At 48.4% G+C, this 26,536-nt stretch overlaps 1 protein-coding gene and 1 pseudogene across 1 annotated transcript in view; one reads left to right on the top strand and one right to left on the bottom strand.

Annotated features, from left to right (window-relative positions):
- Positions 1-595: 595 nt before the first annotated feature.
- Gpd1l (glycerol-3-phosphate dehydrogenase 1 like) overlaps positions 596-26,536 on the top strand; it is a 35,996-nt gene continuing 10,055 nt past the window's right edge. Inside the window, exons 1-5 of the mRNA XM_036191615.1 lie at positions 596-850; positions 12,436-12,613; positions 16,049-16,189; positions 18,272-18,410; positions 22,467-22,579. Of these exons, the coding sequence (XP_036047508.1) occupies positions 804-850; positions 12,436-12,613; positions 16,049-16,189; positions 18,272-18,410; positions 22,467-22,579 (618 nt within the window). The 5' untranslated portion in view covers positions 596-803. The remainder of the gene's footprint in view (positions 851-12,435; positions 12,614-16,048; positions 16,190-18,271; positions 18,411-22,466; positions 22,580-26,536) is intronic.
- Positions 15,418-15,882, bottom strand: LOC118586901 (annotated as a pseudogene).

The following is a 26,536-nucleotide window of genomic DNA, read 5'->3' as shown; positions in this document are numbered from 1 at the left end:
GTGATTACAGGCCAGAGCCACCAAGCGCTGGAGATTGAACTCATCACTTCCTGGGTTCAGTCTAGTAGCCAACTGAACTACAACCCCAGCCCTGTAGAGCAAATACTGTCAGGTCAAGGGCAGGAGGCCTTAGCAGCTCCAGGCTCGCTAAGAAATTCGTGGGGGCCTGGATCTGTCCAGTTCATACGAACTTGGCAGACGCTGTTAAAGCAGGTGTAGGCACCGAGCCCAAATCTGAATGAATGAATTTAGAGTCAACGGGTTAGCCTCTCTGGGCTCCTCTTTTAAACGACAGCTCTCCCTGGGCAGAGAGCGAATAGGAGACACCTCTGTAGGCTGGGTCGGTCCAGCAACGTCCCGGACAGGGCAACACAGCAGCGGGAACTCCGGGATCGAGTCTCTGCGCAGTGACATCCGCCTGCACGTGGTGCGCCTGAAACTACGGTCCTGGAGCCTGTAGGGAGGTGGACTACACATCCCAACATTCCTCGGGCAGGGGTGGAGCGACACCGGAGGCTGACCAGGCCACCCGCCTGGACCAGGCGTGCGCAGTGGTTCTTGGGAGTGGTGGGGCGGGTCCTCCCGGCTGTCAGCTGTGGCCCTAGGCGCCCAGGAGGGGTGGCAGTGGCCATTGGTGGAGAGGAGGGCGGGGCGGGGTCGCTCGGAGCGGCAACCCTAGGCGGGTCCTGGGGAGGTGAGCAGCTGGCCTGGGAGGCACTGCTCGTGCAGCAGCGATCCAGCTTGCTGCAGTGATCCGGCTGGGCCCTGGGAAGCAGAGTGTGCAGTAGGGACCCGGCTTGGCCATGGCAGCGGCGCCTCTGAAAGTGTGCATCGTGGGCTCCGGGAACTGGTGAGCAGCGGCGGGTGGGCGGCGCGGCTCCGCCTCCAGGAAGCCCCGGTTCCGGGCGGGCCAGGGTTGCCCGCCGGCTGCTTCAGCACAGACACCAGAGACCGTGGGCAGGCAGAGAGGCGGGCCTGCGATCGCATGTCCCGGTTGGGCACTGCACGCCCAGAGGACACGCCGAGGCATCAGCGCGCGAGGTGCCTGGCACGGGTGGCCCAGGTGGCAGCGCGCACCGCGCCTGCGGGCACCTGTCTGCGCCCGAGTAACTGGCCACCTGCTCGCCATGCCCGTGGACTTATCAAAACACCCTCAGGGCGGTCTCCGATCTTCCTGGTCGATCACCCCCTGGAGGAATTGGCAGAGGCTCGGTCGTTCTTATTGCAGTTTTGATATTGGGGAAATTGAGGCACAGATGGCGGAAAAAGGTTCTTACTACCTGGGGCAGGATCGGTCCTTCAAGGTGCGGTTCTCACTGCCTCAAGCGACTGGTTCCCAATCGTGCTAAAGTGGTTCCGGGAAGGGGGTCCAAGTCCCCACTGGCCTTGCTGCTGGGACGTGAAGGTCCTGGGGGTAGGTGTTTACAGAGCTTCCATCTCCACTGGGCTGGACTTGGCTTCACTTATAAAGCGCTTGATGCTTGGAGGGCGTTCAAGCTCTTTCAGTAGTTCAGTACCTTGGTGATACTTAAACACAGAAGTTGGGGTCTTGGTGACAAGGAGGCAGAACATAGTGCTGGTGTGTTCCAGACTTTGCCCAGGGAGAGAGGTGGAACGTTTCCTGGCTCCTGTCCCCTTGTGTTTTCCTGTGGTCTGACTCACACCCACAGCTCAGGCTTCTAGAAGAGGTACAGTGCAGGAGTCCGAGGGGCCATTTGATTGGCCTTAGTCACACTGTTTGAAGACTTGTCTCAGAAAGCAGTTTTGGAGGAAACCTTACCTGGCTATCCTTTTCCACTGGTGCTGGGCCGGTGGCCTCTCTCCCAGGCTCCTGTTGCTGACCTCTACCCTTGTGTTGGCCTCACTGTTTACTTCTCCATTTCCACTCTCCCCTCGTGCCTGGTTCTTTAACTGGGGCTTGGCATATGCTAAATAAATAACGAATATCTGAAGACTATTATTATTTTTTAAGAGAGGGTCTTATTCCAGATCTGGCAAGATACTTGCTGTGTAGACCAAGCTGGCCTCAACCCACAGAGATCAGAGATCTGAGTGCTGGCATTAAAGGCAAGCCCTATCATGCCCAGAGGGATTTTTTTTTTCCTGGTGATTGAACCCAGTGCCTCTTGAGCGGTAGTGAATACTCTACCACGGAGCATTCTCCCTGTGCTGCCTCACCCTCAATGAACACAAAACTATTCTGTTGTTAACATACCTCTACTCTGCTGTTGCAGGGGATCAAACCCCAAGGCCCCTCTGCTCCCACCTCCTAAGAAGCAGGCCCACTCCAGCCAGACTCCATGTGTGTTAGGATTGTAGTAGCACAGGGGAGTCAGGAATTCAGTCATACCTTTTATTTTTGTTGTGATTTTTTAGTTGTATTTTTATGTGTATGATTGTTTTGCCTGTATATATGTAAGTGCACTGCATTACGCGCCTGTGCCTGGTGCCTGCGGAGGTCAGAAAAGGGCATAGGATTTCTTGGAACTAGAGTTATAGACAGCCAGTTGGGAGCCACCATGTGGGTACTAGGAAAAGAACTCAGGTCCTCTACAAGAACAGCAAGTGCTTTTAACTACTGAGCTCTCTCTCTAGCCCCTGTTTTATTTCCTTTTTAAGACAGGGTCTTACTCTGCAGCACTGGATGGTCTGGTATTTGCTATGTAGACCAGACTGGCCTTGAACTCAGAGAGATCTGCCAGCCTCTGCCTCCTGAGTGCTAGGTTTAAAGGCTTGTGTCACCACACCTGACTATTTAAATTTTTATTTATTTAGTTTTTTGAGACAGGGTCTATGTAACCCTGGCTGTCCTACTACTCACTATGTGGAGAAAGCTGGCCTCAAACTCACAAAAACCCACTTGCCAAGAACTGGGATTAAAAGGGTGTGCCACCACACCTGTCTATTTTTATTTTTTATTGTGAGAGAAAGTGAGTTTCTGCAGAAGTCAGGACAACTTTTGGGAGTTCTTTTCTTTGTAGATCTGAGGATTCAACACAGGCCATCAGGCTGGTGTGGCAAGCACTTTACCTGCTGCCCCACTATGTGCTTTCCTGTGTGCCGTCTGGGGTAACAGCAGAATGCTCTGTGTCACATTAAATGGGACTCCTATATGTCCTCTTCAAAGTTTCCCATTGACCTCCAACTTCTGCTTCACCACTTAGGATATCAAGGTCACTCCAGAGAAATGTCAGCTGCCTGGCTGGCTCTGCCCCTGGGCAGGCACCCACTGAGCTTATTTTGTTGTTGTTCTGAGACAGGGTCTCATTTAGCCCTGGTTGGCCTTGGCCTAAATGAGGGTGATCTTGAACTTTCTCTCCTCCTGCCTCCATCCGCCTGGTGCTAGGCTCACAGGCACCTTTTCCGGGTTGGTTGCCCCTCCTCTCCAACTCTACAAAAGACAGCCCTTTCCCCAACTTGTCAGCTGCAGACAGGAGTGGCCAGCTCTGCCACGCTAGACTGAGCTCAAACAAGGACCGTGAAGCAAACCTTTCTGGCCCTTCACAGAGGCTTGGCTGCTAGCCTGAAGCATCTTCATTCTGATGAACTTGGCTGTATTCTTGGTCTGATCCAGCTCAGGGAGTGAAGAGAACTTGGCCTGTGACATGGCTCTTGAGAAATGTTCGGAAGGTTTGTGCTGGCTGCCTGCCTCCATTAAATACCAGATCAGGCAGAAGCCACTGTTGGCATCACGCCATCGCCTTGGGTACAGAGTCACTCCAGTCCTAGAGAGAGGATCCCCACTTCCCGAGAGCTTCCCAATCAAAGGAACTAAAAGCAACAGGGAGGGGTCAGAAAGGGGCAGAATGGCTCATGTCTGTAATCCCTGCATAGGAGGAACTGAGGCAGGAAGACCACTACAAATAGGAGTCTAACCTGGGCTACATAGTAAGTTCTAGACCAGCCAGAATACAGAGGAATCTCAAGAAACAAAGTGGGTGAGGATGGAGTGTTCAGCTCTGAGTTAGTATACACAGCCATGTTTGCCCCTGGTAGGTACTGGATTCTTTAGGGAACCCTGCTCCTTAGAGTATCATACTCTTTAGGGAACCCCGCTCTTTAGGGAACCCTGCTCTTTTCAGGAACAGGACATGGTCTCTACTATTAAGTAACTCAGGTGTGAGATAAATAAAGGCTTAGAAGATAAGATTCAAAGATACAGACTTTGTGATTTGGAGTTTGGCACAAGCCTAGATGTTACATTTTAAGCAGTGTCCTCCCTCTCCTCTCCCTTTTTATAAAAGGAAGGTTCTCGTACAGCTCAGACTGGCCTTAAACTCAATACAAAGGATGACCTTGAACTGTTTTTTAATATATACTATAGGCTTTTATTTATATAACTTTTTTTAAGTTTTATTTGTGGGGAGTGTTTGGCCTGCATGTATGTCTGTGTACATGTGTGCCTGGTTCCCTTGGAGGCCAGATGCAGACATCAGATCCTCTGAAACCAGAGTCACAGAAAGTTGTGAGCCACCGTGTAGATGCTGGGAATCGAACCCAGGTCCTCTGGAAAGGCAGCAATGTTTTTAACCTAAGTCATTTCTCCAGCCCTGACTTTGAACCTCTGATCTTCCTGCCTCTACTTCCTCAGTGCTAAGACTATAGGCAAGCCACACTGTGTGGGGTTGTTTTTGTTGGTTTGTTTTTGAGTCAAGGACTCACTATGAAGACCAGGCTGGACTTGAACTCACAGAGCTCTGCCTGCCTGCCCCTCTGCCTCCCCAGTGCCATCATGTGCAGTATGTAGTCCAAAGACTCCTTGACAACAGTGTTGCCTCAGCACACAGTCTTGCTGCGTCATTCCTTAGGAAAGGGCAGATTTTTTTTCCCCTGAAAGGACTTTAGCCTTTTGCTCATTTTCAAACAGGAGCTGGACCTTTCTTCCATATCTGGTCCTCACCACAGGAATGTAAATGTTGCTTAAGCAATCTTTACACCAGGGATAGGAGTATTCACGTAAATAGAGGTGCAGTCACTTCCAGGTAAGAGGTAGTGATAACCCTTGGGCCCAAGTGCCTCCCTCATGTCACCTGACCCCAGTGGCTGTGAAGGGCCTGGCTGGGAGAGCAAGGTGGGCTGGGTAAGATACTCTTGTCCTGGATTGGGGGTGGGTGCTGTCTTTAGGAGTGGTGACTGAGAGGCTGGAGGAGCCTGAACATCCATGGGAGCTGCCTGGTGCTGGGGTACTATCCATCTTACCATAGCCAGAGAAATCATGGGCAGGTAAGATGTCTCTGTGGGTGTAGACAATTGCTCCCAAGTCTGATGACTTGAGTTGGATCTCTAGGTCCCCTGGGTGGAAGGAGAGCGCCAACTCTCTCAAGTTGTTCTCTGATCTCCACATCTGCACCATGGTGTCTGTCTGTCTGTCTGTCTGTCTCTCTCTCTCTCTCTCTCACACACACACACACACACACACACACACACACACACACACACACAAGCTAACTAAATAAGCACATTAATAAAACATATTAAGAACCATTGCCAACAAAAGCCAGCTTCCCAGGTTCCCCCAGCACCCTGGGAAGAGCACTCAGGAATAATGTAAAATGCAGACTTCAGGTCACTGTGGAACAAAACATCTGTCCAAAAGCACCCACCCTCCTCCCATGCAGCTAGGGTAGGGCAATAGTCTAAGGAGCAGCTGGGGGCCCCTGCTTGGCAGCAGGCCTTGAGCAAACTGCATCTATAAATGCTTATTCAGAATACCAAAGGTACCTGCTGACTGAGATTAGGGCTATAATTGCAGGAGATGGGGAGCGGGAGAGCTTGGTGACCCAGCGCTCAGTGTCAACTGCTAGATCTTTACTCAGTTCATTGTCCTTGACCAAAGCTGTGTAAGGTCCCTCGACTGAGATCCGAGTGAATCTGCCGAGGTCAGCAGTTAACGATGCTGTTCAGTTGGTGCAGCGGCTCACACTTGTAATCGCACTGTAGCAGGCTTTCTCTTTTGGTCCACCAACCAGCTCCCAAATCATGACAAGGAGACTTATTATTAGTCTTGAATGCTCAGCCTAACTTGTGCACATTTCTAGCTCTTTTTACTTGAAGTAACCTGTTTCTCTTATCTTCCTTTTGCCTTGGGGCTTTGTACCTTCTTTCTGTGGATCTAACTTGCACTACTTCTCATGTCTACTGGCTGGCTTCTGTCCTGGGGCGTCTCCCTCCTTCTCTCCTTCTCTTGTTCCTTTCTTCTCTTGAGCCTAGATTTTCCCTACTTATTCTCTCTGCCTGCTAGCCCTGCCTATCCCTCTCCTGCCTAGCTATTGGCCATTCAGCTCTTTATTAGACCAATCAGGTGCCTTAGGCAGGCAAGGTGAAACAAATGTAACACATCTTTTCATAATTAAACAAATGCAGCATAAACAAAAGTAACACACCTTTCCACAGTTAAAGTGACATTCTACAGCATAAACAAATGTAACACATCTTTGCCCAGTTAAAATAATATTCCACAACACCCAAGAGGTCAAGGCAGAAGGATCAAGAAGAATTGGCAACTAGACTGGTCTACACAGTGTACACCAGGCTAACCAGGACTACAGTGTTTTGAAACAGATAGCATCTCACTATGTTGCCCTGGATGGCCTTGAACTCATAGATCTGCTTGCCTTTGCTTCGTGTTCCTCAGACTAAGACATGCACCAGACATGTTTTGTCTTTGAAACAATGTCCTGTGGTACAGACTTGCCTAGTATCACTATATAGCCTGCTGTTGACTTCGAACTCTTGACATTCTCCCTACCTAAATCTCCCAAGTGATGGGATTATATATCTTTCTGTTACTTGTCTTCCTCCCTCCCTCCCTCCCTCCCTTCCTCCCTTCCTTCCTTCCTTCCTTCCTCCCTTCCTCCCTCCCTCTTCCTTCCTTTCTCCCTCCCTTCCTTCCATTTTTTAGTTTCTCGAGACAGGGTTTCTTGTGTAACAGCTCTGGCTGCCCTTGAACTCACTTTTTCCTGGAACTTTTTTGAATCCAGGCTGGTTTCAAAAATGAGAGATCTGCCTGCCTCTGCCTCCTGAGTGCTGGGATTAAAGGTGTGCGCCACCACCAGCCCCCATACCCAGCTTTTTTTATGTGAGTTTGGGGATTCAAACTCATGTCCTTGTGTTTCTAATGTAAACACTCTACCAGGCTGAGCCATTGCCCCAGACCACTTTGCTTGCTTTTTAAAATTTGGGTTTTGTTGTCGTTGTTTCTGTTTCAATGGGGGTCTCATTATAGCCCAGACTGGCTCTGATCCTCCGGTTTTTTCTCCCGAGTGCTGGGATTACGGACAAGCTAGACATGCACTCTACCAACCTAGCCCTGCCCCAAACCCTTGGTTTATAACTAACCAGCATCAATTAGCACCATGCCTGAGAGCTTTGCATACAAGTGGACACACGTGTTTCTTGCAGCTAATGTCAGTGGGGTAAGGAACTGGGCCCCCATTTCCCCTCTGTTTAAGTACCAGCCTCCCCCAAGCTTGAGAAATGCTGTCCCAGGCAGTGAGCAGCTTCTGCTTCTCACCATCTAGCTGCTTCTACCTGGTTTTTCCCAGCTCTAGAAGAAGGAAGTGGTTTGCATGGGCTATAGGCAACAAAACCAAAGACTGTGTGTCTCCAAGAACTCTGATCTAGCAGCCTGAACACTGGCTATATGTATAGAAATGCCCTGAGCTCTGTACTGCAGACCTAACCACCTTCATCCAAGATTAAAGGGAACATCTTAATTCATGGGTGCAGCCCTGGCTGTCCCAGAACTCACTTTGTAGACCAGGCTAGCCTCCAACTCACAGAGATCTGCCTGCTGAGTACTTTTTGTGTTTCAATAGGGGTCTCATTATAACCCAGACTGGTTCTGATCCACCACCACCTGGCTTCTCCTCCTCCTTTTCTTTGGGTGTATTGTGCATGCATCTGTATATGCATGCATCTGTATATTCATGTTTGCATGTGTATGCACATGGAATCCTGAAGTTGGTGTCAGGTGTCATCTTTCATTTTAGGGTCTCCGTGCCTAAGCCTAGAGCTTACTCATTCTGGTTTGTCTAGCTACACAGCTTGCCCTGGGAGCTCCAGTCTCTGCCTCTCATGAACTGGTATGTCAAGTGGTCCCCTTACCTCCTAGCTTTGTGGATTCTGGAGATCTGAACTGCAGTCTTCACACTTGTGTGGCAAGTTCTTCATCCAAAAGCTATCTCCCCAGCCTTTCACCGGGTTTCTTAAATTGATTGATGCGGTCATAGAAAGTGTCTTACCAGAGCTGGATTCCATTGTTCTCTTACCACTGTGGCTTGTCGGCTGATACACAGATGATATATAGTCTGTATATAGCTGATGACAGTTGGCAGAATGCTCATCTAGTGTGCAGGAGACCCTGGGCGCAAACCTGGGATCCTAGCTCTGGGGAGGTGGGAACAGAAAAATGCAAGTTTACGCTCACCCTCGGGTCTTCAACTACAAATGGAGTTAGAGACCAGCCTGGACCATGTGATACTCTGTTGCAACTGGGAAATGGGGGTGGGAGGAGGCTGACAAGAAGGTTTAGCAGGTAAAGGGACTTGCAGCCTAGAGAGCCAGTTTATGCGGTGCTGGGGATGGAGTCCAGGGCATGGTGCTAGGGTGCACTCCACCAGCGGAGCCACATCCCCAGCCACAAGCCTCTTGTTGAAGGGACAGTGCCGCAGTGAGCAGCGTCCTCTGCAGTCACCCGAAGGCCTGTCTGTCATGTTCCTCCTTCCCTTAAATGAAGTGCTCACATTGATCCCCAACCCCTGTGGCTTCCTCTTTTGGTTTTGAACTTGGAAAGCGTCTCTACCTGGAGATCAAGTAAACACTGCACCAAGTCAAATCTACTCTTAAAATCTTTGACTTTTCGCATTTGTATCTAATTCTCTGGTACTTGATTGTACTTTAAAAGCATTTAAGGGCAGAGAATCACACACAGTGTTGACCATGGTTCTGCCTGGGTGGTGAGATGGGATTATTCATAATGCTTTGGCTTCGTTCACGTATTGCTCTTAGGATTGAAAACTAGATGTCGTTTAATAGAAAATTCACCAACATTCTCAATTGCCCGGTGAACCATACAGCTTAGCACAGGCCTGGAAGGGATGGGAACTCAGGCCATGGACAGTGTGGTTGCATGCTCATTCTCCCTAGACCCCTTCCTTTTTGGTTAAAGAAGAAAGCAAGGGGCTGGGGGTAGCTCAGTTGGTAAAAGTGCTTACCCAGCAAGCATAAGGACCTGAGATATATATAGATATAGATATACATAGATAGATGGATATATGTATATATGTATCCCCAGAGCCCATTAGTAAATCCAGAGTGTGATATAATTCCCTTTATATATTTATATATTTACTTTACAAAATTTTAAATTGCATTAAAAATTTGTACCTTTGGGGCTGGAGAGATGGCTCAGATCTGGTGCCCTCTTCTGGCCTGCAGTCATACATGCAGTATACATAATAAATAAATCTTTTAAAAAAATTTGTACCTTTATTTTTATTTTATGTGTGGTGTTGTGCCTGCATGTATGTCTGTGTACAATATACCTATGTTATCCAAAGAGGCCAGATCCCTGGAGCTGGAGAGTCAGTTGTGAGCTCCGTGTGAGTACTGGGAATCAAACCCTGGTCTTCTGGAAGAGCAGCCAGGGCTCTTGACCACTCCAGCCCTTAAATTACATTTATTTATTTATTTATTTATTTATTTATTTATTTATTTATTTATTTATTTATTTGAACGGGGGGAGCACTCCACAATGGAGGTCAGAGAACTCCTTCCTAGAGACAGAACTCAAGTCATCAGGCTTGCTGACTGGTGCCTTTACACACTGAGCCATCTGGCCCACCCTGTCATCAATTTCTTACTTAAGAAACTGAAGCCAAAGATCTTCCCTATCAGATTCACACTCGGGAGAGATGGGTTTTCTGAATTGTACTTTTCCAGCATGATCTCAACTAGGTGGTTCTTACCTCTAACCCCAGCCAACCCTTATAATCAGAGGCTTTTCTCTCCTGCCTGCCAGTTTCCAAATAACCACTCACAGGCTTAATATTACTTATAAGTGTTCGGCTGGTAGCTCAGGCTTATTACTAACTAGCTCTTACACTTAAATTAACCCATAATTCTTATCTATGTTTATCCATGTGGCTTGGTACCTTTTCTCAGTACGACATTCTTATCTTGCTTCCTCTGCATCTGGCTGGAGACTCCTGACTCTGCCTCCTTCTTCCCATCATTCTCAGTTTGGCTTTCCCACCTAACTTCTTGCCCAGCTACTGGCCAATCAGTGTTTTATTAAACCAATTCGAGTGACCAATCTTTACAGTGTACAAGAGGATTATTCTACAGCAAACTCTTCAGTATCTGCCTTGAAAGGGATAGTGTTGGTGAGGTATTGGAAGCTTCATGATGCCTGATGGGCACCAGACAAATGCTGGTCTGCCTGCCCATCCTCAGGCTGACTCCTTAGTTGCTTTCTCTCTGTCCCCTGCAGTCTAGTCTCTCTTCATGCTTCTTTCTTTGAGATGGGGCATCAGTCTGGCCTTTAACTTAAAATGGCCTTGAACTCCCAATTCTTCTGCCTCTACCAAGTGCTAGGATTACAGTGTGCACCATCATACTTGGTTTAGGGGTGCTGAGAATGAAACCCAGGACTTTGGACATTCTAGGCAACCTGTCTACCAGCTGAACTACAGCTCCAGCCCCTTTCTTCTTATATTCCTTATTTCAGTGCTAGGAATCAAGCTCAGAGCTTTGCACATTTAAAAATGTTTTTAGTGTGTTTATGGGTAAGTATGTGCTGGCACGTGTGAGCATGCCAGCAAGTGTGTGTCATGACACCCATGTGGAAGTCAAAAGACAACTTTCCGGAGCTGGCTTTCTCCTTCCACGGTGGGTTGTGGACATTAAACTCAAGCCACCAGGTTTGTGTGGCAAGTACCTTCACCTGCTAAGCTACCCACCACACTCCACACCCTGTGAGCACCATGAGGCTGAGTTCTAGCTCAGCTCTGTTTCCCAAGAGCCCTTTCCTGTTCAATCCCGTTTGCCCTGGTCTCAAGAAAACAGTATTTAGAGGATATAAGGTTTACTGAGTGGAAGGCAGACTTCGTCTATATAAGCTACAGGCGAGACTTTGTGGGGATGTGGCTTTCTGCTCACCCATGCTCCCATAATTAGCCCCTCACTATATAAAGGAGCCCAATGAACCCATTGGCTCCGCAGGCTGGGTTTGGAATCTGCTTTGGTTTGTCACTGGTGTCCTGTTGGTAGCAAGCAGCTGTTTCTATCTCCCCAGGGAAAAGGTTCACACAACAGCCACCATACTGGGGCATCTCCATTTCCCAGTGTCTAGGCTCCAGGAGGGCACAGACCTGTGACTTCCCCTTTCCCCTCCCCCCTGCACACGGCTTGGGGTCTATGCATGTATTATCAGGAAGCAGTTCTACTTAATTAATACCAGGGCAACTAGGAGTGAACAGGAAAGGGCTCAGGGAAACAGATCTGGGCTAGAACTCCTGCCTCTTGGTGATCACAGGGTCACTTTGTGTCACATCTGTACTCTCTTAGCCTCCATTTTTTCATCTGTGAAGTGGGGACAATGTGTCTCTCCTATGGACTGGTATAAAGATTGAGACCTTATTCCAAAAATCCACCCATGTTCCACTCACTTATTTTTATAGTTCTTATTTTACCTATGGGTATTTTCCCTGCAAGCATGGCTGTACCACATATGTGCCTGGTACAGTCAAAATCAAAATCGGACATCACAGATTCCCTGTAACTGAAGTTACAGGTGATTGTGAGTCACCATACGGGTGCTAGGAATTGAACCTGGGTCCTCGGCAAAAGCAGCCAGTGCTCTTAACCCCTGAGCCATCTCTAGATCCTCTGAAGATGTTTTTTCACGTTTTTCCAGAATTTCTGTTCCACTTGTGACACTTGCCAAGATAGGTTGGGTCTTAGTAGATTCAGGAGTGTTTGGGTTTTTTGTTTTTTTTTTTGAGACGGGGTCCCCTGTCTCCCAGGCTGCCCTCAGCTCTCCATGTAGCTAAAGATGACCCTGAAATTCTGCTCTAATTTTACCCTCTAAGTGCTGAGATGACAGACTTGGGCCACCAACTCTGGTTTAAGCAGAGCTGGGGATGGAACTCAGGGCTTTGTGCATGCTAGGCAGGCACTCTGCTGACTGAGCTACACCCCAGGCTTCTGGTTTATTTTGAAACTTTGTACCAAATGCTGGCATTTTCCTGGTAATAGGATGGGATGAGGGGGGACTTCCTATGAGAACAGCTGAGTCCCCATGTCACTCACCTCAAGCTGATGCAAAGGGTCTCAGAATCAAAACGCAAGACTCCTGCATTTCAGTCAAATGCTTTTTCTCTTTCTCAAATAAGTTTAATTTTTTATTTTTCCTCTTCCGTGGTCTCATTACAGGGGATCAGCTGTTGCAAAAATCATTGGAAATAATGTAAAGAACCTGCAGAAGTTTGCATCCACAGTCAAGATGTGGGTCTTCGAAGAGACCGTTAACGGGAGGAAGCTGACCGACATCATCAACAATGACCACGAAAATGTGAAATATCTCCCCGGACACAAGCTGCCAGAAAATGTGGTAAGACTTGCTGGGGACGGGGCACATTTGGTTCATTCTCCAGGCTAGGATCCTCTGAGCGGCAATGGGACCTGGACTAGGCAAAGTGACCTCCCTTTCTCCCGGTCTCTATTGACTAGTCTGCTTTTCTTGGATTCTGGTCGTTTGTTCTTTGAGACAGGGCCCGTGTTTCTTCTGTGCAAACTGTTGTTACTGCCTCTTAAAAACGTGTGCCTGTGTGTTCTGTGCCCGGGTGTGCTTCCAGTTCAGAAGAGCTCGCTGGCTCCCTTGGAGCTGGAGTTACAGGAGGTTGTGAATACGTCGGTGCTAGGATCCGAACCCCAGTCCTCTTGGAAGAGCAGCAAGTTCTCGTAATGACCCAGCTGACCCTTGCACCTTCATTTCCCCCCTTACCAGGACAGCAGCCATGTTGGATTAGAGCCCTTCCCATTGACAGGTTTGTTAGTTAATTTTAGGCCTTTCCCCCACCCCAAGACATGCATGCATGTAGCCCAGGCTGGCCTCACACACATATGACACTGGACTTCTGGTCTTCCTGCTCTCACCTCCCAAGTACTAGCACACAGCTTTAAGTCATGCTGAGAATCAAACCCAGGGCTTCGTACCTGCTTACTGGGGCAGGGGAGTTAGAGGGTTGAGAGAGGGTCTATGCGGTCCAGGCTGGCTCCTTCCCCTCTGTGGGCCAGGCACCTCACTGTCCTGCTCTTTCCTTGTGCCAGTCACCAGGGAACTTGCTCCCTCCATCTACCCCATGCTTGTAACTCTGGCTTTTGGCTTTTGACTTTCTAGGTACCCAGACTACCTACCATGTGCTTTTCCTTTTTATTTTGAGATATGATCTCCCTGTGTTGCCGAGGCAGGCCTTGAACTTTCGATCCTCCCTCCTCACCCTCCTGAGTAGCTGAGATTATAAATCTGTGCCCTGGGGCCAGGCAGATTAATATGAATCCACCACTGCTTGGTGGTTCTAAGGAGGAGAGCCTGTGCGCTGTGTGAACAGAGGAACAACAAGCATCAGATCAGCAGCGGGGCGTTCTGCTGACCACCTCCCTGCCAGGCTGAACCTAGACAGGAGGAAAGGCCCACTCCTAGGGCTCTGCTAATGTCTTGCATCCAAAGGACCATTTGCTCTCTGGAGTGGACATTTATGTGACCTCTTTTCTTGATAGTGCTCCTGGGAGCCATCTGTACCCTTAAGGTCACAACACATATATGGCCCTCTCTCCTCTCTAGGCTCTTTCCCCTCTGGCTTCTGTAACTACCTAAAGGCTCATTTTAAGCACCTGTCTCCTTGTGAGTTGAGGAAATACATACACAGGATTGCTGGCTTTTTTTGTTTGTTTGTTTGTTTTTTGAGGGTTTCTCTGTGTAGTCCTAGCTGTCCTGGAACTTGCTCCATAGACCAGGTTGGCTTCGAACTCACAGAGGTCTGCCTGCCTCTGTCTCCCAAGAGCTGGGATTAAAGGCGTGAGCCACCACTGCTGGGCTCTAATTTTCCTTTTAACTAAACCTTTTTATTAAAGATTTTATGTGGATGGGTGTTTTGCCTGAATGTATGTTTGTGTACCACATGCATGCCTGGTGCCCAGGGAGGTCAGAAGAAGGTGCTGGACCCATTGGAACTGGAATTATAGATGGTTGTGAGCCACCATGTGGGTGCTGAGAATTGAACCCTGGTCCTCTGCAAGGGCCACAGAAACTGCTGAGCCATCTCTCTAGCACCCCTGGACACTAGATCCCATGATTTCGAATTTGGTATGGAGCTGAGGATGATTCAACTCCTGATCTTCCTGCCTCCTCTCCCCAGCCCATGGTTTATGTGGTGCTGGAATCAACGTCAGGGCTCCTCACATCCCGAGAAGGCCTTCTGCTAACTGAGCCCATCCCTAGCCCAGCACTGCTGTGTATGTCTACCAGTGAGGCCATGACTTCAGAGTCCAGGTCTACCTTGCGTGGATCCTGACCCACTGCACACCTAGCCCTGCCTGAGGGCCCCGCTCAGGAACCTTTTGTGCCATCGACTGCCAGTTTTTGACTGCCGTTTTTACCTCTGACTCACCAACAGCTGGCTGGCCTGAGAGTGTGGTTTCCCTAGACCTGAATGGAGAGGACACTTGTTATTCCCTGTTATTGGAGAGCAGTGGTCGATCTGGCTTCACTGCTCTCCGCCAGGACCTCGTGTTTGGAGCTTGGCCAGGCGAAGGCTCTTCTGCTGGCCCCAGTGTGACATGGGAGCCACTGACCACAGCACATTCTGAGATGCTCTTCATTGTCTCTCTCGTCTTTGTCTGCTGAGCTCTGCCAGTCTTTAAAAACACTGTCCTCATCAAGATTAAAATCCGTTTGTCTATATACATCACTGGGGCTTTGGATTGGTTTGGTTTTTGACCTTTTGAGACAGTCTTGTGTAGACCAGGCTAGCCTCAAACTTGCAATGTGGCCAAAGATAATTTAGGACTCCTGATCCTTCAGCTTTAACAGTTTGGGATCCAGGATTAAAGAGAGGCTGAGGGAGGAGGATGGCCTAGGCTACATGGTGACTTCCAGGGTAGCCTGGGCAATAAATGTGAGCCTGTCTCAAAAAACAGTAATAAGAACAATAGGGAAGGTGAGATGGCTCAGTGGATAAAGGTATCTGCACCCAAGCCTGATGACCTGAGCATGATCCCCAGTACCTACACAGAGAAGGAGAGACCTCAGTTGTCCTCTGACCCCCACATGCATGCCACAACATGTACACACATACACACCAATAAATAAATAAAGTTGTAATTTTTAAAATTTAGCAACACTTTTATTCTCCCCGATGGAAGGGGACTTTATTTGGTCCCGGGGTCATGGGCCAGGTACGGCCCCAGCTTTATTTGACCTTCTTCTTGGGGTGCAGGTTGTTGGTATGGCTCCACTTCTTGCAGCAGTTGACCACAGGGAGGTGCAGACGTGCATAGCACTTGCGGCAGATCATCTTGTCACAGTTGTACTTCTGGGCGAGCTGACGAAGGGTCGCTCGATGATGCCACCACGCAGGCGTAGCACCAGGTGCAAGGTGGACTCTTTCTGGATGTTGTAGTCCAACAGGGTGCGGCCATCCTCCATCTGCTTGCCAGCAAATATCAGCCTCTGCTGGTCTGGTGGGATGCCCTCCTTATCTTGGATTTGGCCTTGACATTCTCGATGGTGTCACTGGGTTCAACCTCAAGAGTGATGGTCTTGCCCGTCAGGGTCTTCACAAAGATCTGCGTGTTGGCGTCTGCTCGGCCGCCTCGTTGAAGAGAAAGAGCAAGCAACACTTAATTAGAAGGACATGTCAGGATCCTTTTCCTAGAAGGAATGGGGGCGGAGATGGCAGTCCCTCGTGGCAGTGTGCACTCTGAAGGGGTGAGGGTGTGGACTGACTGGACCTCTGCGGGGTATCTGTCCCCCGTTCTGTTGCAGGTTGCTGTCCCAAATCTCAGCGAGGCTGTGCAGGATGCAGACCTGCTGGTGTTCGTCATCCCTCACCAGTTCATTCACAAGATCTGCGATGAGATCACGGGCAGGGTGCCCAAGAAGGCCCTAGGCATCACACTCATCAAGGTAACCACCCAGGAAGAGCAGACAGGAGGTGGATCCCTGGACCCTGGTTCCTCCAGAGTTCACTCCCTCTGTCCTCTGCTTGAGCAGGTCTATCAGGTACCTCTCCTCTGTTATGACTAAACACCTGACAGGAAGCAACTTCAGTAGGGAGAGGTTTATTCAGGCTCACTGTTTGAGGCAAGGTGGTCCCTTATGGCCAGGGAGGCCAGGCAGGCATGTCTGTGGACAGCTGTGTGGAGACAGCGGCATTCAGGTGGCTGCTAGCTCACATCCCAGCAGACCAGAAGTAGAGAACGTGGAATGCTGGTACCCGCTGGCTTCCTGTGTTTTCTTTATGTTTGTTTTGTTTTGTCTGTTTTATGATGCTGGAACCCATCACCTTGTGCATACCAGAGGGCTGAAGTTTTATTCCTAGCACCCACGGAGAGGCTCCTGTCTTTAACTCCAATTCCAGGGGACCTAATGCCATCTTCTGGCCTTCTTGGGTACTACACACACATGGTGGCCATACATGCAGGCAAAACATTTATACACAATAAAAATTAATTTAGTAAAAGAAAATTGAGTGAGGTGTTGACAACATTCAGCATAGCTGTTCTGTCCAATGGGAGAAGAGGAACCTGGGGGGAGGACCCTCACCCTGCCTCTTAGGGGAGTAGCCAGTGCAGTAGCTGGCCAAGATTTATTTTATTAATTATGTGTGTGTGTCTAAGGATGGGTGTGTACACATGCATGCAGGTGCCTTCGCAGGCCAGAGGCATCGGATCCCTAGAGCTGGAACCAAACACAGATCTCTCTCCCCTACCCTAGAGAAAAGAACCTTTATGTCACCTTCTGATTGGGCAGCTGGTGTGGCATCAGCTGGTAACAGGTTCCACACTCATGTGCCCAGAGCTGGACGACAGTGCAGTTGTCCTCTTCATGGGTGCCGTTGACTATTCACTTGTTGGTGATGGATAGGACTAAACCGGGGTCTTCCTTGGTGCCTAAAGCTGACTTTGGGGACGGTGTATGCTATGGGCCCAGTCCCTTCTGTGCAGTTATTAGGATCTCCCTTGCCATCCCAGTAGCCTGCTCCTTAGGAGCCTCCAGGAGCCCTGGAAGGTGCCACTGGCCCTGTGTGCTCTCAGGGCCTTCCAGGCCAGAGCTCCCATTCTGCAAAGTAACCCTAACCACTTTGTAGGGGTCTCTGCAAACACTGTGGCCAGCAGAGTGGTGATTCTCAAGAGTTAAAAAGGCAGTCTGGTTCAACACGATTTAGTAGCCAGTGTTGGTTCAAACTTTGAGAATCTGACCCGAAATCATCTATTTCAGGCATATTTAAGCATAGCACAATTTGATGAAAAAAATTTCCTGGTGATAATTAACTCAATCCTGTGTACACAATAAAGCCTAAGACGTGACTACATCAAAACTCTTTGTAAAGTACACGTGACATTTTCCACAAAGATTGGTTCTCCAGATTAACTGAGAAAAACAAGCTCAGAAGCCGGGCGGTGGTGGCGCACACCTGTAATCCCAGAACTCGGGACGCAGAGGCAGGTGGATCTCTGAGTTCGAGGCCAGCCCAGGACAGGCTCCAAAGCTACAGAGAAACCCTGTCTCAAAAAACCAAAACAAAAAAAAAACAAGCTCAGGATAAGGGCCTGGGGGTGGGGGGGTAGTTTCACCACACAGAGAGGGCAAAGGTTAAGCACGTCTGTTCCCAGCCTTCTGGACAGGAAAGAGGTTACATCTCTCTTGATTTGATGAGACAACCGGGTGTTCTCATTCCCGGCTCCCCAGTGCTTATATGGGAGCACAGGGACCTCTGTGCCTCCCACACCATCGCACCAAAACCAGTCGCTTCATTCTGTTCTTTCATGTGGATTTGGTAGAGACAGAGTCTCATCCGTATCCCAAGCTGACTCCCAACATGGCCAAGGCTGGCCTTGAACTCAGAGCAGCCCTCCTGCCTCAGCTGAGTTATAGGTATGATGGGATGCAGGTGTGAGCCACCGCACCCAGCTAAGACTACTTATAAAACAAGTGTCTCTTGCCTCTTTGATTTGCAGTCCCCCTGACTCCTCTGCATCCTTCCAGGGCATAGATGAGGGCCCTGAAGGGCTGAAGCTCATCTCCGACATCATCAGAGAGAAGATGGGCATTGACATCAGTGTGCTGATGGGGGCCAACATCGCCAGTGAGGTGGCTGCGGAGAAGTTCTGCGAGACCACCATTGGTGAGGCCGCAGAGGGCCCTGGCAGTGCTGGGGCTTAGCCTGTATGATTCCTACTTGCTCCCCAGCCCACACTTGGTTCTGCCTCTCTTCCCTGCTCTGGTGCTCAGGGCCTCATATGTGCTGCATACATGCTCTACCTATGAACTCGAGCCTGTAATTCCAGTATTCCAATAGGTGGAGGCAGGAGGATTAGGAGTTCGAGGCCAGCCTGGGCTACCTGTGATCCTATCTTAGTAGAGAGCAGGGTAGAGGATGCTGGAGATATGGTTCAATAGGTAAGAATCTGTTGTGCATGCATGAGAACCTGAGTTCAGATTCCCCGTGCCTGTGAAAAAAGCAGGCACAGAATCAGGTGTCTGTGATCCCAGTATGGGGAGGCAGTGACTGGAGGATCCCGAGGGCTGGCCAGCTAGCCTAGCCAATCAGTGAGCTCCAGGATCCACGAGAGACCCTACTTCTAAAGAGCTGGAGGGGCTGAAGAGATGGCACGGCACTTATTCCTCTTATAAAAGAGCCAGGTTCCGTTCCCAACATCTACATGGAGGCTCAGAAATGCCTGTAACTTCTTTCCAGAGGATCCAATGCCCTCTCTGGCCACCATGGACACATACATGGTGCACATAGAGACATGTAGGCAAAACACTCATACACATTTATAAATAAAGCAAATGAATCTTTTTTAAAAAATGACCAGTTATTGAGGAAGAAACCCAATTTTGACTTCCGGCCTCCATGCCTTTAAAGATTTTTTTATCTATATGTATGTGGAAGGGTAGTATACATGTAATACAGCTGCCCTAGAAGCCAGAGATATGGGATACCCCTGGAGCTGGTTTTAGAGGCAATTGTAAACCATCTGACCTGGGTGCTGGGAATTGAACTCATAAGTGTTCAAGCACTGAGCTATCCCTTTAGCTCACCTTATTATTTATAGGCTGGGCCTTGGGCATGCTAAGTTCTCCACTGAGCTCCATCCCCAGCCTCCAGGTCTCTGGATTGATGACATAAGGACCAGCGGATGTTTAACTGTAGAGTCGGGAGTATCAGCTCACTTGTGAATTCTATGGAGGAGAAACACATAATTGATAGCACCAGAAGGAAATGCTGTCATAGTGTGTGCTGCTGCCCCCTTGTGGAGAACATGCCTTCCATGCTCCTGATTTTACCAAACTCGTGTGCTTTTTAAAGCTAATATGACTCCGTATTTATTCACTGAAGTCCTGCTAGGACCACACACCCTAGATAACTAACATTGTTTCTGACATATATGTGATCTGAAAAATAATATGGAATGGTGGGGACCACCCACCTGTGGCCTCCACACACATAGGCAAGTACCTTGCACAGACAAGACACACACGGTTACACAAGCACACTCACATTCACACATTCTTGCACGTGCGTGGCACACACACACACCAGTAAGTGTCAGCTGACTTCATAATTATAGGGCTGGAGCCTCGTTCTCACCGAAGCTGTTTTATTTCTGATTCTTACTTAACTTTGCAGCCGTCCTGGGAGTACCTGGTGTTTTTTCTCAGGAGAAAGCTGGAGGAGGTTAAATCTGCAAGCTTGGCTTCTGTCTGAATCACCAAGGGAGTCTCAAAAACTAGCCACACTGTTCCATTCCCGGGCTGTGATTTAGTGGATCTGGGTCATGGCCTGGTTACCTGTGTTTTTAAAGCTCCCAGGTGAACAGCTGGTCTCCCACCTGGAGACAGGCAGAGCCTGGGGCTAAAGTCTTCTGGGGTTTTCCAGTGTCCTGATGGCTCTGCCAGCTTGTGGCCTGAGGTCCTGAGTTAGAACCTGGGGAGGGGATTTGCCTAGTCCACCGGCACTGCCCCCCACCCCCCCAGTCAGAACAGATTTCACATGGGGCACTAGGGGTACGGCTTTACTTTGGTTTGGTCTTCCTTTGTTGCTATTGTTGTAGCTTGGTGTTTTTGAAACCAGATTCTCCATGCAGCCCAGGCTAACCAGGAACTCATGGCTCTTATCTCAGCCTCACAGACACTAGGGTTACATGCAACATATGGATCGCCAGGATTGATTTCTGATGAAATGCCTTGTTTCATTTTTTGAGACAGGGTCTCACTAAGTAGACCAGGCTGGCCTCAAACTCACAGACATCCACCCACCTCTGCCTCCAGACTCTGGATTAAAGGCATGTCATCATACCTGACTGTACTTGTATTAGTCAATGTTCTCTAGAGTCACAGAACTTATGGAATGAATCTCTCTAAATATATATAAGGGAATCTATTGGAATGATTTATGAATGGAAACTCCAAGAATCTAGTAGCTATGCAGTCCCACGAGGCTGGGTGTCACAGCTGATCTGCTGGGGTCCTGAAGAAGGAACGGAAGTGCTGACGAGGTGAGGGCAAGCAGGCTAAAAACAACCCTTCCTTCTTCCACTGTCCTTATACAGACTTCCAGCAGAAGGTGTGGCCCAGATGAAAGGTGGTGTGCCTTCTAGGGGCAAGGTCTAGATTAAAGGCATGTGTCTTCCCACCTCAAGATCTGGATCAAAAGCACATTGTCTTCTTGCCTAAAGATCTGGATCATAGCCGGGCAGTGGTGGTACACGCTTTTAACCCCAACACTTGGGAGGCAGAGCCAGGCAGATCTCTATGAGTTCGAGGCCAGCCTGGTCTACAGAGTGAGATCTAGGACAGGCACCAAAACTACACGGAGAAACCCTATCTCTTAAAAAAAAAAAAAAAAAGATCTGACCACAGTGTGCCCTCCATTTCTGGATTATAGTTCATTCCAGATATAGTCAAGTTGACAACCAAGAATAGCCATCACACTACTGTTTAATCAAAGGTGTCCAAAACACATAAAAATAAAAGCAGTTGAGTGCATGAAAGCCAAGGAGCACCAGGCACTTCATGTCCTGCTCCAGAGGAGGGGAGCATGGCCGTGACCAAGGCAGGTTTCCTGGCTGCCTATCTATCCGATGGCATTGGTGCAGGTTCTAAAACACATATAGGTCTTACATTCTGTTTCGAGAAAAACTTTTCAAGCTTAATAAATTAAAAATGTATGTCAGATGTAATTTGTTGAATTGTAAATAATTGGTTCGGGTATTATGGGATAATTAACTTTTTTCAGAATTAATTATTATTGTGTAGGGTGGGTGTTTGTGCCAAGCAGTCAGAGGACACTGTGGAGTTGGCTCTCCCCCTCCACCTTTATGTGGACAGAACGCAAGTCACCGGGCTTTCACAACAAGCATGTTTACCCACTGGGCCACCTTGCCAGCCTACAGTTGTGTTAGGTAACATAGGCTGGCCTTGAACTCCTATGCTCTTTGCCTAAATCTCCCAAGTGCTAGGCAAGAGATATCATTATTTTCTATTTCTGCTATCTGAACTGAAGTTTACCCTTTAAAAAAAAAAGCCACAGCTGTGTTAAAAATTTGGCAAGGCTGACTGACTTGATTGAACTTAGTTATTAGAGAGGTTTGGAGTGCCTAGATCCAATTATCTGTCTTTAGCCACCTTTACAGCCACGTATTAGCTATCTGTGTGTCTACTCTAACATGTGACTACTGGGTAAAACCTTTTGGAATGCATCAACTTCAGATCACTGGCATCTACCAACTGAAAGCTAAGCTGTCACCAAGTGGCACCTGAAGCCTGTGACAAGGCTTTCTGCACGCCACTGTAACCTTCCTGGTACTCCTACCAGGCTATTTGAAAATCAAGTGCCTTGATTCTTGACTTCCTTCTGTTCTGGAACTATAAATGAATGGCTCATGAGACTATTACCACGGTGGAACATGGTATTTGGAGTAGCCTGATCTGTTTTCCTGGCCGTGGTCACTCACTGAACTCTCTCATTCACATAGAGGTGAGAGCTATGGTTTTGTATCCATAGCTATGTGCCTTCCTGACAGAGTGTGTGTGTGTGTGTGTGTGTGTGTGTGTGTGTGTGTGAAGAGCCTATGTTACTTTTGTAATAAAAGCTAACACTTTAACCTGGCTAGGTGTAGCAGTGGACAGAGGACATGTCACTAATCTCCTGCTCTTCTAACCTTCCTTCCTGTAGGTAGCAAAGTGATGCAGAACGGCCTCCTGTTCAAAGAGCTGCTGCAGACACCCAACTTCCGAATCACTGTGGTAGATGATGCGGACACTGTGGAGCTTTGTGGTGCTCTAAAGGTAAAACCAGCCTTGGTATCCTACCCAGGGGAGGAGGTTTGCAGGCCAGGCCAATGCTAGCAGTCTAATGTGGAGAGTGGGCTCTGTGTTGGTGGCTTGGTTGGTTCGTGTGTGTGTGTGTGTGTGTGTGTGTGTGTGTGTGTGTGTGTGTGCGCGCGCGCGCTCCGGTGTGTGCATGCAGAAGTCAGGGCATGACCAGTGTGTGTCCTTGACTCACCTTGGTTTGAGACAAGGCCTATCTACTGTTCACCTTTGGCTACAGCAGACCAGTTGGCCCAGGCTTCTAGGACCTTCGTTTTGGGCTTGGATTACAGATGTGTCCTGCTGTGTCCAGTTTCACCGGGTTCTGGGGGTTGACTCAGGTTGTCAGGCTCACGTGACAGATGCTTTAGCCAGGAGCCGTCTCCCCAGCCGTGACCATGCTCTCGTCACAGGCTCCTGATTTCCCTCTTTCCTACATGGTAGTAGGCTCGTTACTTTTATTTATAAATATCAGTGAATTGTGTTTCTTTTAAGTTTTTAGATTACTTTTATTTGTGTGCATGTTTTGCTTGCATGTATATATGTGTATCACATGCATGTCTGGTGCCACGGAGATCAGAAGAGGGCACTGGACCGCCTAGAACTGGAGTTACAGATGGCTGTGAGTTGTCATGGGGTGCTGGGGACCAAACCTGTGCTACAGCAGCTGCCCTTAAGCACTGAGCCGTCGTCTCTTTAGCCCCAAATTGTAGTTTGTTTGTTTTCTGAACAAATGTTATTTATTTTTAGGAGTTTGTTCTTACTTATGTGTATGTCGGCCTGAGAGTGAGCCCATGTATGCAGATGCCAACAGAAGCCAAAAGAAGGCATGGGATCCCCAGGAGCTAGAGTTCCAGGTGGTTGTGAGCCACCTGACGTGGGTGCTGGGAATCAAACTATGGTCCTTTGGAAAGGCAGCAAGTGCTCTTAACCACTGAGCCATCTCTCCAGCCCTCACTTTATTTCTTTTTATTTATATGTATATGTGTATGCCTGCACAATTGTGTGTGTACCACATGCACACAAGGTCCTTAGAGGCCAGAAGAGGGTACTGGTTGCCTTGGAATTAAAGTATAGAAAGAAGGTTGTAAGCAGCTTAGTGTAGGCTGGGAATGGACCCTGGGTCCTCCGCTGAAGCAGTGAGTCCTCTTAACCCTGGGCTCTCTCCAGCTCCAGCATCTTGTTCTCTGAGGTGATGGTCTTGACAGCCACCTGTGTCTGGCTTCTCCGGGGTTTCACCGTTCTCCTTCCTCACCCAGATGTTATCTTGAGTGGGAACTGGTTCCTCTCACTCCATTCCTCTGGCTTCTCGTTCTTTTTTCCCGTGGAAGAATTGTCTCCTGCTGACAAGGATTTTTTTTTTCCCAAAGAATAGTTTATCTTTGTTCCCTAGAGTGAAAAGAAGCAGTTTTGATTGGCCAGTGACCAAGGATTGTCAGCAGACAAAAATCACGACAAATTTAATTACTTGGTCAATCGGCCTCTAGCCCCAAGCGTGCAGAAGGCGGTTTGCATCTGCCAAGGAGAACTATGTCCTGTCAGCAGGGCAGGTCTAAGGATTCTGTAGAGCAGAAAACAAGGAAACAGAGCAGTGGGGAAAGCCTGATCAGCAGCGCCGGGTTATTCACAGATACTTCAACAAATTGATGCAGTTGGTTTGGGGTTGTTTGGTTTTTGAGATAGGGCTTCTAGTAGCCCTGTCTGCGCTCCAACTCAATAAGTAGTTGAGGATGACCTTGACCTTCTGACCCTCCTGCCTCCACCTTCTAAGCACTGGGATTACAGGTTTGTGCACCACGTCTGGTTTAGGTAGTGTTAGGGACCAATCCCAGGCTTCATGCCTGCCAGGCAAACGCTCTACCAGCTGAGCCACCCACCCAGCCTTCTTTTCCTTTTTTGAGTACAGGGCCTTGAACAAATTCAAGGCAGGCACTTTGCCACTGAGATGAACTCCCAGCCTTTTTAGGTTTTATTTTGAAATAGCATCTAATTAAAGTGTCGGGAGTGGCTTTCAACTTTTTAACGTAGCCCAGACTGACCTGGAACCCACTCTTTCCCTGTCTTGAGTGTTATCACCTTGCCAGTGCTTTCTGTCGGGACAGACTCCTGCTTCCAGGGAAAGCTTTGGGATCTAGTGGTTCAGCCTGATGATGTGGCACTTGGTGAGAGTGTCTCCATTCTGGCAAGTCTGGTCTGTGCGGTCTCATGTAGAAGTACTGCCCCAAAGAAATGGCTTCCCATCATCTTAATTAAGAATAGGTCTTCAATCCCAGCACTCGGGAGGCAGAGGCAGGCAGATCTCTATGAGTTCAAGGACAGCCAGGGCTACACAGAGAAACCCTGTCTTGAAAAAGTAAAGCAAAAAGCATAGGTGGAGGGAAATGTTTCTACACTCATCCCTCTGTCCTGGGGGGACGGTCTGAGGAAGCAGGGGCTACTACAACTGCTTCTGTGATCTTCCTCCCCAGCATCAGAATTGGTTGACTCTGCCTATGTGAGGGTGCAAAATGGAGGGTGCCCAGTGAGATGACTCTGGATAAAGCCACCTTCTGCCAAACCTGGCAACCTCAGGTAGTCCCTGTGGCCCATGTGATGGGAGAACTGACTCTTTGTTGTCCTCTGACTGCCTCACATGCCCAGGGGTATGCACACACACTAAACATATACAATCTAGATAAATAAATATACATACATACACACACACTAAACATATACACTATAGATAAATAAATATACATACATACATACACACACACTAAACATATACACTCTAGATAATAAATATACATACATACATACACACACATACATAATACACATACATACACACTAAATATATACACTCTAAATAAATATACATACATACATACATACACACACTAAACATATACACTCTAGATAAATAATACATACATACATACATACATACATGGCATTTTCTTTTCTTGTTTGTGTTTTTGAGGCAGGGTCTCTCAAAGTAACCCTGGCTGTCCTGGAACTCGATATGTAAACCAGGCTGGCCTTGAACTCACAGAGATCTATCTGCCTGCCTCTCTGCCTTCGGAGCAGTGGGATTAAAGTTGTGCGCCACCACACCTGGCTTTAATAAAGGTCATTTTAAAAAAGGATTGGGAATGGTTGGGATGCAGCTCTCTTGGTAAAAAAACTTACCCAGCATACAGGGAGCCCTGGGTTCCATCCCCAGCACCACATAAACCAGACATGATGGTGCATACTTGTAATCCCAGCACTGGGCAGGAGGAGGCAGGAGGATCAGAAGTTCAAGGTCAACCTTGGCTACATAGGAAGTTGGAGGCCAGCCTGCCTTCCCCCTCGACTTCTCAATGTAAATACCCAAATACCCAGCAGTTTAATCCAAAACTGCCACTGGAGCTGGAACAGCTGGGAAGGGTGCCCTATGATTGGCATCCAACTGCCTGTTTCCATAGAGACTTGCCAAAGGGAATGTGGAAGTCAGAAGAAAAGCACCTCCCCCCTCTTTCTCAGGAACTCTATGTCCTCATTTCTAGTCAGAATTTAAGACCACTTTTTAGAATTAACATTGTATGGTCACAAAACACAATGCATGCTCAAAGACTTCTGACCAAGTAAAGCTTGGTCTGCCAGGCAGCGTGCGTCTGTTTCTATGCACAGGGGACACTGTTCCAGCTATGTGCTGGCAGGCCTCTGTCCACAGTCATCAAGGCACTGGCTTTGGCGGCTTTATATTGGGTGAGATTTTTATGGCTTTTAATAGTCCCCTATGAAACTAATGACCACTCAACAGCGGGGGACACCATGAATGCCTAATTGCTCAGCATTAGCCAGAAGCTGCACAAAGCTGGTTTTAAGTGACTGGATATTTTGGGTGGGAGGTGGGGAGATGATGTGAAGTACTGCCTGGAACAAAGGGTACTGGGTAAGAAGATTCTAGAT

The sequence above is a fragment of the Onychomys torridus genome, chromosome 7 (assembly GCF_903995425.1).
Source record: "Onychomys torridus chromosome 7, mOncTor1.1, whole genome shotgun sequence".
In the NCBI taxonomy this organism is placed as follows: Eukaryota; Metazoa; Chordata; class Mammalia; order Rodentia; family Cricetidae; genus Onychomys; species Onychomys torridus.
This window is presented reverse-complemented; position numbering and strand designations above follow the sequence as displayed.